Source organism: Alosa pseudoharengus, unplaced genomic scaffold, assembly GCF_046254945.1.
Source record: "Alosa pseudoharengus isolate Yale_2024_CS ecotype anadromous, Long Island Sound unplaced genomic scaffold, YU_APseudo_1.1 YU_APseudo_1.1_scf_5, whole genome shotgun sequence".
Classification (NCBI taxonomy): domain Eukaryota; kingdom Metazoa; phylum Chordata; class Actinopteri; order Clupeiformes; family Clupeidae; genus Alosa; species Alosa pseudoharengus.
The window spans coordinates 42566996-42580156 of record NW_027468837.1 but is presented as its reverse complement, the minus strand read 5'-3'; the positions used below and the strand labels follow the sequence as shown (position 1 = coordinate 42580156).

The following is a 13161-nucleotide window of genomic DNA, read 5'->3' as shown; positions in this document are numbered from 1 at the left end:
GTGTTGGGGTGGGGTGAGGTGGGGTGGGGGGGGTAGAACTGTAGTGGTGGGGTGGGGGTAGAATTGTAGTGTTGGGGTGGGGTGGGGTGGGGGGGTAGAACTGTAGTGGTGGGGGGGGGGGGGGGGTAGAATTGTAGTGTTTTATTTACAGTCCAAGCAGCCCAGGGCATCATCAGTAAATATATGGGAGGCGAAAAAATGTTAAGTTGCCTTTGCTTTGTGACCTTTTAATCTGTGTATGTATTTTGATGTCATGGCTCATAGGGATACAAGGATACAAGGAAGTTTATTGTCACATGCATATAGTTACTGGAAGTAAGAAATGCAGTGAAATTATGTCTGGTGTCAGCCTATTTGTGCATTTATGGGGGGGGGGGTAAAAAGTGCAGTAGAAGAGGGGTTTAATAGATTAAGTGGCAAGGGCTGTATAAGAAAGGTGGGGGAGGATTGGGATGGGGGGGGGGGCACCAACAAGGAGCACCCAAGAGCAATTGAACATGTGTGTGTGTGTGTGTGTGTGTGTGTGTGGAAGGGATCATGGGGAGAAAGTGATGGTGGGAAAGTTAAGTACATTTCACCCCCACCAAACTAGAAGAAATGTAAAAAACATAAACCAAAGGGGAAAAAACAGGGAATGTGGCAGGGAATTGTGGGGTTTGGGTGTTTAGGGGCCAAACATATGTGCAACTAATTCCCAGTGTGCTTCCAGGCCAGCAGGAAGGTGTGCAGCAGCCACTGGAATGACCTCTTCCACCTCCTCCACTAACAGCTCCTCATCAGCCGGCAGTGGGATGTGATCCTGAAGGGCCATGTTGCAGAAGCGCCGCCACCAAAACTACACTGCACGCCTTTGCAGGATGGAGCTTCAGGCCACCAGCGGATTTGCTCACACACCTTTCCACATGCCCAGGGCCCTCTCCACAACAACGCGGGTCCGGCTATGGGCGTTGTTGGACCGCGCCTCTGCCTCGCTGTTGCATGCTTGTGTCATAGGGGGTTGATGGAATAAAGTAGGTCTTGAAATGTCAGTGCACTCAGGGAATATAGACATGCATTTGAAAACAACAGTATAGACTTTGCTACTATCTCAGCAGCAGAAGGCAACAACATGAGCAGCACCTACAGTAACAGTGTGTGTGTGTGTGTGTGTATGTTGGTACAGCTGCCGCAGATCCTTCAACCATTTGAGCATTGAAACATTTGTGCTATGTGAACTGTCATTTTGTGGTTGTGATTCAACACACAACTTCATAACTACAATGGATGAAAAGTAATGGTAAAAAAACTGCTTTTTTTAGCTTTTTACTAACGTGGTACGATGCATCGTTCAACTAACCAACATGTAAGTTACGACTGTTTCCCAAAACCGTCGTACTTACATAGTACTTTGTTAGTTTGAACCATGTTGGTTTCAACCAACATAGTTCAGACTACAATGGTTGCAGATGTGTTCAGAGAATGTCGGGCTCTGTCGGTTAGAGCCGAACGCATGAAGTCACTGAAAAGTAATGAAATTTGACATTGCATGACGTTTCCTGGGCCCAGCAGTTATAATATCATTAATAATAATAATAATAATAATAATAATAATAATAATAATAATGATGATGATAATACTTATTACAACAATAGGCAGTAATTTCAATAGGCCCTAGGCTATGTAGGCTTTTTAGAAATATATATATTAGGCTATTAATAATAATAGGCATAATAATTTTAATAATAACGTCACAGTCTATTGACCATAGCCTACTAATTAGCCTAATCAGTGAAGCATAAATCGCCAACCGAGCAAATGTGAACAAATAAGTTACACATTTAATAAAACACACCGAATAGCCTACATATAGGCTAAATACTGGTCAATATTTTCATTTGTTGTAGCGTGACAAGGTGGCGTGAAAGGATAGACCTCTGCATTTCGGACCTTGTAGTCGTAGGTTCGGGCCTGGATAATGATCAATTAACAATGGTGTTGGAATCTTGGATAGGCTCAATCACTAAATATTCCTATGATCGTTTAGAACCTGTAGTCCTAGTTTTACATACTGATTGGAGACCATATGCTTACTAGCCTATAGGCTTAGGATACATGTATATTATGTTCTATGAAAATTGGCATGGTTAGATTAGATTCAACTTTATTGTCATTATGCAGAGCACAAGTACAAATACAACCAAATATAGTTTGCATCTAACCAAAAGTGCCAAAAAGGCAGAGAAGTGCAATGTGATATATAAAGTATAGACAGGTGGTGCATAGACAGGACAAGAAATATAGTGCAGTGTAGACAGTAGTATACAGTTGGTTTGCAGAAGGTGGTTTAGAGCAGTGTTTTTCAACCACTGTGCCCATATCCAGTATTCACAGAATCATCACATATCCAGTTCATAACAACAATTAAATTAGATATAGTCACCTACAAATCAAACAGAGGGCGCTTGTTTTATTGAGCAGGTCTTGCATAGAAGCCATAATAAGGCCGTATCTGTGTATTATTTGAGGCTATGGTATGTTTATTTTTTCTCCACACAGGATGTTAGTGTGCCGTGGGACATTTTAAGTGTCAAAAGTGTGCCGTGGCACAAAAAAGGTTGAAAAACACTGGTTTAAAGTAATATAAATGAAATATAAATATGTGCAGTATCTTAGCAGTTATCTTACAGTAAGAGCAGAATAAATATGGATGTAATATGAACAATGTTGAACAACATGTTGTTGTGTAAGTGCTTTGGGTTTCACTCTGTTCTAAAAGCGCTATATAAATTAAAACTTTACTTCATGATTGCCCTTCATTTCACTGGAATATTTTCATGCCTTTATGCAGCATTTTTCCAATGTTGCCCTTGTTACGTGTTTTCATTGTGACACTGAAAACGGAATACTGTTATCACACACAAGTATTTCATGATATTTTAAATGCACAGATACAGTTTTTTTACCATTACTTTTCATCCATTGTAGTTATGAAGTTGTGTGTTGAATCACAACCACAAAATGACAGTTCACATAGCACAAATGTTTCAATGCTCAAATGGTTGAAGGATCTGCGCCAGCTGTACCAACATCTTCAAACGCTGTGCGCGTACGCGCTACGCGGGACGGGTGGTCACCCTATGTGTAATCCATCATAAATGGCTAGTTTCAATGGAAAAGTTAGCTGGACAAATGAAAGAAAACGAGAAGGATTCAGTGAAGCATATCTTCATATTTTAGAACCTTCAAAATTAGAAAACTGATGCAACTGAGATGGAGGACAACTGCACGTAGAGTAGAACGTAGGCCTATTGTCCGAAGGAACTTACATTAAATGAGGAGATATTTGCTGAATGTCACAAAAAGTGTTAAAGAAATTGCTTGGCATCGCTTATTCAATGGCTCTCTACCGAAACACCTGTAGTTTGCGGAGGACGAACGAGAAAGCACTCGTTTGATAGGCTAGGCCTAGTAGACAAATAACTTTCAGAAATAATCTGTACTGCAAAAACGAATGTTGGTGGGTATTTAAACTATCTAGCGGGTGTTTTAACAGCTGCAAGAAATAGAAGCTTCATGGTCTTTATGTTCTGGTTCGTAAATTATTTTCATAAAACTTCAAGTTGCCCTATAACTTTACTCTCCAAACTCTTCACTGCACTGTAGCAAATTAACTGACTGTATAATAGTAGGCCTAGGCTATTTATTTTCTGTAGGCTACAATAAACACATTTATTTTTTCAACTTTTGCAATATACACACTTGGCTACTGAACGCAAATTAGCAGGAGAGAGAATGCACGTATACGCAGCGTGTAGCGCAATGTGTAGGCTATTTGGTTACCAACTAACACTGTTAGCAAATTCACTAACTTAAGACTTCAGTGCCATCATATAGGCTACAACGTTTTTTTACACAACAAATACAGAAAGGATGGAGGCAGCAAAAGTAGAGAAGTCATTTCAGATGGGGCAAGAACAAGGTGAATTTGTATGCTTGTCAAAATGTAGGCTAGTCCTACCCTGCATTAGAGGAGCTGATCATCATACCAAGCACACTCGCTGTTTAAAGTCATACACCACGGTAAAATAAAACTAAAATGTTACAAAGGTGGCAAAATTAATATAGGCTATTATTAGCCATGACATTACTAGGCTATGAATCGTTCGTTAATTTTCTTTTTTTTTTGGGGGGGGGGGGGGGGGGGGTGTTACAAACTTATTCAAAATCCTCCCCCCCTCTGGTTTTTACACAAATCGCACTCTGTGGGTAACGTAGTCTACAGCCTCAGTCTATAGCAATGGTCCCCAAACTTTTTCTTCCGAGGGCCAGCTTACTATGCCTGGCTGTAAGAGAGGGCCAGAGACTCGGAGTATATCAGTAACCATAAATAGCTTAGTGCTGTGAACAACAGCAGTCTACCTTAGTTGAATATTAATCCATTACATTTAATCTATAGGCTATTGCAATTTAATACCATTGTTAGCTGTGTTTATATTGCCATCATGTGTAAAATGTAACTCAAATTAAATAATACTAATAAAAAGACTTCCCAAAAGTATTAGCAGGTAGTCCCAAAAGTATATTTCATTAAAAATGTGTGAACTCTGAACTCTGAAAATTTAAAGTTCTCAAACTATGAGAATTTTATGAAGTGCTGAAGTGGTCTGAAATGACCACCATTCTAACTTTCACTCACCTGAACTTGTGAACATTGTATGAACATTTGAACAAATAAAAATAATTATCCCAGAAAGTCCCAGAAATATGACTTGAATATAAGTTAGTTAGTTATTAACAATTAATTGATAAACTTTTAGAATACTTTGAGCACTGATGCAGTCAGCATAGGCCTCTTACATTGTTTGCAGGTAGGACTACATTTCATTCCGTTTTTGATGGCAAACGCGAAACAGCGCCAAAACAACCACCAGTGGACAAAAAGAGTATTACATGTGTACTGTTAAGACTCGCCATAGAGAATGAATGGGGGAAATTGCGGAGGTTATAGTTTGACGATGTCGTACTCCCGTGCGGGCCGGTTGCTATATACCACGGACATGTTTTGGGGGGCCACCCAAAATGAGGTGGCGGGCCGTAGTTTGGGGACCACTGGTCTATAGCATGTTTCTGGATAACGTAGTCTGCAGCCTCAGTCTATAGCGTGTTTCTGGGTAACGTAGTCTGCAGCCTCAGTCTATAGCAGGGGTGTCAAACATACGGCCCGCGGGCCGGATGCGGCCCGCTAGATGGTTTAATCCGGCCCAGACTTGTAGAGAATACATTTCTGACTATGTAAAAAAAAAAAAATCTCTAGCCCATTCCTGTGAGGAGTTATGAATTTTCAAAGAAATAACCGAAATGCTCAATTCAGCCGCTAGGCGCAGCCAAAAAACAACAAAATAGTTCGGAGTTGACTGGTCCTGTGCTGTCAGTTTGGCTACATTGTCGGGAGAAAAGCAGGCGTTGCGAAAAAATTCAGAGACAAAGTGCAGCCTGCAAACGGAGGACAAGATGTTTGGGCATTTTATTGTATTTTGCACCAGGAAGTGTTGTGTTGTAAAACACTAAACTTGGATCATGTTAAAGTGTGGTTGTGCAAACTGTAAATTTAATCAGGTCGCGAGGTCTGACTCACCGTCAGTTTGACTGTTTTCTTAGGGCTAGTCCACACGTACGAAACCGATCTTTTTTTCCTCCGTCTTCCCTGAAACCGCATCAAGAATATTTGCGTCCAAACGGATCCATCTCAACCATGATCTCAACACGACTCAACACGTTACTTCATACCCCAGGCCTATAGGTGGCACTGTTTCTTTACAGAAATTGACCAAAGTTTGTGCTTTACAAACAGACAGAATAGGCTATGACGAAATGGCTAGTGCAAGGAAACCAGAATTGTTTGTGTGGACTGATGGTGAACTGTCAACTGTAGTCAACTGTAAAACTAATAAACTTTATTTTACGGTTTGTGAAGGGTGCAGTCCCGTCCTTTATTTGGCTAACGCAGGTGGGCCTACTAATCACCTTTACTTTCTTTGGTTGTAGGATAGTCCGTGATTCACATTTGTTTTGGCTATCACCCCAATTAGGCTACTAAACGCAAGGCTTACCCAAGTTCTAGGCTATGTCGCCACATTTATAATATTGCTATAAAACCTTCGTTAGTAACAGTCAATACGTTTGCCTGCATCAAATCAAATCGCGCATTTGCATTCAGTGTGCTACCATCGGCTTAACGTGAGTTCTAAGCGTCTTTGTATGCTTATATCTGATTTCACTCGACTGTGAATGCATGTATATATGTTGTAACATGTATAATGTAGACATGTAAAATAAATGAATGACACAAGCACTACGCACAAATTAATGTAGCCTAAACTTACACCGCACTTTCCTAATAACTTCAGTTCTCTCGCGTCACTGACAGTAGCTAGAATGCATTAAAAAACACCGGGGAAAAACAGTGTTCAGTCCACCAAGTCATAAGCTATCGGCGCTGCGCAGCACCAGTTGTGATATTTATCTTACGGAGTGTAATCGTAGGTAATGTCATGTATGAAAACTAGTATTGTTAGGCAATACTATAAGTGCAAGTCCAGGGCAGCTGATGTGTGGCGATGACATCATCGATACGCAAGCAGGATGTGCGTGCGGTTTCGCTGTCTAAACGAATTCAAACGGGCTACGGTTTCAGATTAATCCACTCTGGGACCAGGTTTCAGAAAAGTGCGGTTTCGGGCAGTGCGTTTACAGGATTCGTTTGGACGCTCGGCCAAGACGAAGCAAAACCTCTGCGTTTAACCTAAAAAGCGTCTCCGTGTGGACGGGCCCATAGTGATAATGGCATTCTGTCTGGCTTACCATACCACGCTGTAGTACGGTGGCTAAGCCGAGGTGCCGTACTCAAGCGTTTCTTTGAACTACGAGAGGAAATTGGACAGTTCTTGGAGAAAAAAGGCAGACCAGTAGCAATTTAAATGCCCGGAATGGGTGCAGGATCTGGCCTTTATGGTGGATAGCCTATTACACAGCACCGCCACCTAGCCTACAAAATTATTTGATCTGATGTAACCTAATCGTATCAGTTGATCGTATTGCTCATGCACTGCTAACTTATGTTTGTTAAATTCATTTTATTTTTCATACATTTGCACATTTACATTTTTAAGGCAGGATGTTAACTTTCTTCATAGCTCCCACTTGAGTTTAGTGTGGTGAGTTGGTTCAGGTGGTCAGATGTAAAAATGTAGGCCTATCCACTCAACTATAAAAATAAACCAGTTGTTTATGAGAGTGAAATGCATTTTATTTCAATTTCATTGGCCTCTCTGAATAAATGTGTAATAATCTAATATATCCCTTGTGATTATGTAGGCTACAAATGTAGGCTGAAGGGTAAAGCATAGCCTACTGAAAAAAACTAAGCTGGAGATTTGGAGTTGTCAAAGGATGTTTTGCAATTATTTCACTGGTCCGGCCCACTTGAGATCAGATGGGCTGTATGTGGCCCCTGAACCAAAATGAGTTTGACACCCCTGGTCTATAGCATGTTTCTGGGTAATGTAGTCTGTTTGGAGTCTGCCGTGTTAAAATATTATTATTTGTTTGGCCTTTTCTTGCTTATATTTTATAAAAGTTATTAAGAAATTCTTAATTTCTCAATGACCTACTGTAACCAGAAAACAAGTCTGAGGTTATTTACGAGGTGTCTGACAGCCAGTTAGGCTAATGTTAGCAATCAAACCTCACATAACTGTCCACAAAGTACTGCTTGCATGACCAAGTGCTGATTTCAAAACGTAACTGACAAATAGTAACCATACAATCACCGTCAATGTAATCAAAAATATGTCTGTTTATTTGCATAGCTCCTGTTAGCAACTAGGCCCACAACACACACACACACAACAACACACACACACACACACAACAACACACACTGTTTATTTGCATAGCTCCTGTTAGCATGTTGCTACTACCCACAGTCGACTCCTGAGCATAGTGGCTAAATGTAACAGAGGTACAGAGGTGCGTTGTGTTGTGTAAAAATGAGACGCCACAACCGACCTGCTCTTTGACTCTTTACTGAAATATAAGACAAAACAAACACATCAGACAGGGAGCGAGCCAGTCGCATCACAGCTCCTCTGCCTCAGGACAGTAGCAAAAGAGGCAGAGGAGGGGGCTACATGAACACTTAAGGGGTCTTCAGTGTGGGAACCGACCCCTGCCACACCCAAGCCACACCCCCCTACTGTACCTCAGAGGCGTGGGAAACTACAATAGAACTTGTAGAAACGGTGGGGGAATTCAGGGAAGCATAATTAACCCTGCTACACAAACACAATGGGGGAGTTGACCAATCACAGCCCGGCTCTATTACACACTGCAGAGCTACGCCATCGATTCTATGCAGAAACACAACACACACATTACAGTCACCCTGACTCCACACACACACACACACACACACAAAGGTCTCTGCAGAGCTACGCCATCGATTCTATGCAGAAACATAAATTAAGCTTAAGTTAAGTCAGTGACTGTGAGTTAGTGTCCATATTAGTGTAAATGAGTGAGTGAGTGAGACACACACACACACACACACACACAAACATTACACTCACACAGGCTTCACACACCAGTCTTGTAGTCAAGTCACTATGCCTCGAGTCCGAGTCCAGGTTCGAGTCTTCAGTGTTCAAGTCTGAGTCAAGTCCAAGTCATTAAAAAAAAAAATTCCGAGTCGAGTCCACTACTCATCTGAGTCAAGTCTGGGTCGAGTCACTATTAAATGCAAAACAAACAACCTTCGAAGCATTCATATCTCCAGGCATTTGGCGCCGTTAAAGTTAACGTCCGTTATTGTAGGAACATGACATGATGTGTGATGTATGACATGAAGCAGTAACATTCCATTGCACTAAAATTAATACTGAGAATAATTTAGATATTAAAATCATATACCAAATAATATTCTAATGACATATTATACCCTAATGAGTCCTCGTCTCAATTTCCGAGTCTGCATGGTCTGAATGTACGAGTCCGAGTCCAAGTTCGAGTCATTCAGTGCTCAAGTCCAAGTCAAGTCACGAGTCTCTAAATTTAGCTCATGACTGGACATGAGTACAACACTGTCACACACACACACACACACACTACTCACTTCACACACACACACACACACACATTACAGTCACCCTGACTCCACACACACACACACACATACACTGTCTTGTCTTTTCATAGTCATAGTTAATATGTAATAATAAGCAAAGCTATTGCACTGTGTAATCCCTGCATTGTTCACTTTTGCACTACCACCATTGCACACACTCTACCATAGCACCTTATTATGGTCACACACACTTTACCATAGCACCTTATCATGGTCAATGCATCACATGGTCAGTCCATACCAGACCTTCACAAATGTTCAACTCTTTACATTTTTAAAAATCTGTGAGTGATGCCTAAAATGTTCCTCGGGATGAATAAAGTACTGATCTATCTATACACACTCAACCCAGACTGTACACAGCCTACTGTACATTACATTCAGACCATGCACACACACACACACACCTCTACATTCACTTAGACTGCACACAAACCCACACACACACTACTACCATGATTGTACACACACACACAACCGCTCACCTACACTGCTCACACACACACAACCACTCACCTACACTGCACACACACAGACCAGACACAACCACTCACCTACACTGCACACACACAGACCAGACACAACCACTTACCTACAATGCACACACACACACACAAACACAATGCTCTGCCAGCCCTGTTCTGACTGAGGGAGATGGGTAAACTATAGATAGATAGATAGATAGATAGATATAGATACTTTATTCATCCAGAGGGGAATGTTAGAACTGGACTGATGGTGTTGGTTGATTATCAAGTGTATTTTCATGATTATTCATTACAGATACAGCTACAGAACAGAACTTACTGTTAACCAGGATTGCTGGTGCAACACACATTAGTGATGTTGCATCAGAATCAGTTGAATCAGTTAACACTCATGTAATCTGTGCTCATAACATAACCAATATGGCTCCAGTCCAGTGTAATAGCCTTTGACTCCATGGAGATGAAACGCCACAGTGCAGTCTTTGAAAATGAGTTGTGCACACAGTTGATGAGGGAGTCTATGGACCTGCGTTGTGGCTGTTTAACTTCAGTCTGTGCGCGGATCCGTTTGAAGAGGGCGCCGTTCCCCCGCTGGAGCGCGCAGCGCGGCCGGTGACGCGCAGGCCTGTCATGTGACCAGACAAGCTCCTTCCCAGGGTTCAGCGGAGCTCGTTACCCCACCCATCTCGAGCTATCTGTTTAATGTCCAATTCACTGAGAAAAGCGGAGAAAATACGCGAAATACACCGCAGAAAAGCACCTATCCGCCTCTCTTCAGACACGAGCTCGACCCGCACGTGAGGAATCTGCTGTCATCGGCGGATGAGCCGCTCTGATCGGGCAGTTCTTCATGAATCTTCATGCACATGTAGATCCTCCGCCGAGTTCGACAGGAATACAAAGCTAGGCTGACAGCGACCTACCTGCCATCTAAATATCGAAGGATTTTTACTCGTCGACCTTAACCGAGGGAGACAAACTAAGGAAACGAGCATAAGGATCGTAATTGGCGTCCAACGGGCGGCCAGATGTGCGGAAGACGGCAGATGACAGTCGGGGCGAGAAAGACGAAGGAGATCCAGATTCAGGGCCTTCTGTGAGCTGGAACCCCCAAAAGCAGCGGCTCACATCAGAAGAGGAGGGAAAGAAAATTTTGCCAGAAAGGACCGAAAATAACCTGTGATCGCGCCTCAAACGGATTTAGGAGCTTCTCCACTACCCGGGAGCAGCGTTATGATTCTTGTGCCGTCATTTTAGTGGAAATATTTATTATTTTAATTTCCAGCTCAATCAGTCCCTTTCGGTTGTTTTGGTGCAGGAGGACGGATTGGGTTTTAGATACCCCGAAACACAAATAGGAGCCTCTGGTTATCAACAGAGTGTACAGTCAGACGCACTTATATTTCGGAAATCTAGTATGAATTTTCTAAAGGAAAACCTTTAGATCGTGTTTGCATTTGCGTTCTTCATGAAGGCGTCGTGGGAAACCCAGAAGACGAGCCCTTATGCGCGCTAACGGGAACACCGCTTGGGCTTTAGACGGATTTTGATGACATAGTTTCGGCTTTGAGAGCATAACGAGGCGAAGGCCCAGGGGCTGTCACCAGGTTCGCGACCCTCCAGGTTCAACTCTGCTCGCGTAGACACACTGCACGCTAACGGCTCCAGATTCACTCTGCTCGCGCAGATCAACACCACAAGCTAACGGCTAGGTTCTGGGAAAGGGGGCTGGGCTTCACATTCAGTGCATGTCCATGGGACGATATCAATGTCACCATTCTTAAACACACGGCTTTCCTCCAGGGCCTGTCTCGGGATTTAGGGTTCTTCCGCGCTCTCCTCGCCGAATCCCTCTCCCCTTAGCTCGTCGGGGGCGCCGGTAAGATGGGCTGCCTGGGGAACAGCAAAACCGAGGACCAGCGGAACGAGGAGAAGGCCCAGCGCGAGGCCAACAAGAAGATCGAGAAGCAGCTGCAGAAAGACAAGCAGATCTACAGGGCCACTCACCGGCTACTTCTGCTCGGTAGGTGGCACGTGCACACACGGGGCTAGGCCTATTGAGAGGTTTGGTTTAGGTGTGTGTGTGAGGGGAAAGGTGTCCCTCTGGTTGTCCATCTAGAGGAAGTATCATGTGGTACCGTGTGCTAACATGCCCAGTCTGTCGGACAGGAAGCAAGACTGAGCTGCCCATTACTACTGTGTGTGTGTGTGTGTGTGTGTGTGTGTGTGTGTGTGTGTTTGCTTGCTTGTTTTTGTGTGATTGTGGTGCCTGTGTTTGTAATTTGTGGGAGGGTTAGGGAATGGTAGGGTAAAACCTATAAGCTAGTCTCACTATAGGTGTGTGTGTGTTTTTAGTGTGTGAGTTGTAGTGTGTGGGTGTTGTAGTGTGTGTGTGTGTGTGTTGTTATGTGTGTGGGTGCTGTTGTAGTGTGTGTGTGTGTTGTAGTGTGTGTGTGTGTGTGTGTGTGTTGTTATGTGTGTGGGTGCTGTTGTAGTGTGTGTGTGTGTTGTAGTGTGTGTGTGTGTGTGTTATGTGTGTGGGTGCTGTTGTAGTGTGTGTGTGTGTTGTAGTGTGTGTGTGGGGGGTGTGTTGTAGTGGTTGTGTGTGTGTTGTAGTGTGTGTGTGTGTTGTAGTGGCTGTGTGTATGTTGTAGTGTGTGTGTGTGTGTGCTGCAGTGTGTGTGTGTTGTAGTGTGTGTGTGTGTGTGTGCTGCAGTGTGTGTGTGTTGTGGTGTGTGTGTGTGTGTGCTGCAGTGTGTGTGTGTTGTTGTGTGTGTGTGTGTGTGTGCTGCAGTGTGTGTGTGTTGTAGTGTGTGTGTGCTGTAGTGTGTGTGTGTTGTGGTGTGTGTGTGTGTGTGCTGTAGTGTGTGTGTGTTGTGGTGTGTGTGTGTGTGTGCTGCAGTGTGTGTGTGTTGTGTGTGTGTGTGTGTGTGCTGCAGTGTGTGTGTGTTGTTGTGTGTGTGTGCTGTAGTGTGTGTGTGTGTGTGCTGCAGTGTGTGTGTGTGTTGTAGTGTGTGTGTGTGTGTGCTGCAGTGTGTGTGTGTTGTTGTGTGTGTGTACTGAGTTCAGCAGCACACATTAGCTGCTCAGTGGCCCTTCCTGCCCCACTGGGTGTTCCAGCTACCCCAGGGGCAAAGAGCTTTGGATGTAGGGGCACCCGGAGGGCCGACAGTCTTGGATGTGGCTGTGTTGCGGGCCGGACTCGGCTGCGTTGTGGGCCGGACTCGGCTGTGCTGCGGGCCGGACTCGGCTGTGTTGTGGGCTGACTAAATATTCTTAAAATCTCCCCATTTGTGCTGCGTTGGTCACAAGGGGAGATTTGAAAAATATTTATTCTCCAGCCACAGCTCTGGCGTTAGCAACCTCTCCAGCAACAGCTCTGGCGTTAGCGTTAGCGACCTCTCCAGCCACAGCTCTGGCGTTAGCAACCTCTCCAGCAACAGCTCTGGCGTTAGCGTTAGCGACCTCTCCAGCCACAGCTCTGGCGTTAGCAACCTCTCCAGCAACAGCTC

General features: G+C 43.7%; 1 protein-coding gene across 2 annotated transcripts in view; it reads left to right on the top strand.

Moving 5' to 3' along the window:
* The first annotated feature begins 10312 nt into the window (after nucleotides 1-10312).
* The window catches only part of gnas (GNAS complex locus), a 73791-nt gene continuing 70942 nt past the window's right edge, over nucleotides 10313-13161 (top strand). For both annotated transcript variants that reach the window (XM_076268424.1, XM_076268423.1), the window contains exon 1: nucleotides 10313-11672. In XM_076268424.1, the coding sequence (XP_076124539.1) occupies nucleotides 11534-11672 (139 nt within the window). In that variant the 5' untranslated portion in view covers nucleotides 10313-11533. The remainder of the gene's footprint in view (nucleotides 11673-13161) is intronic.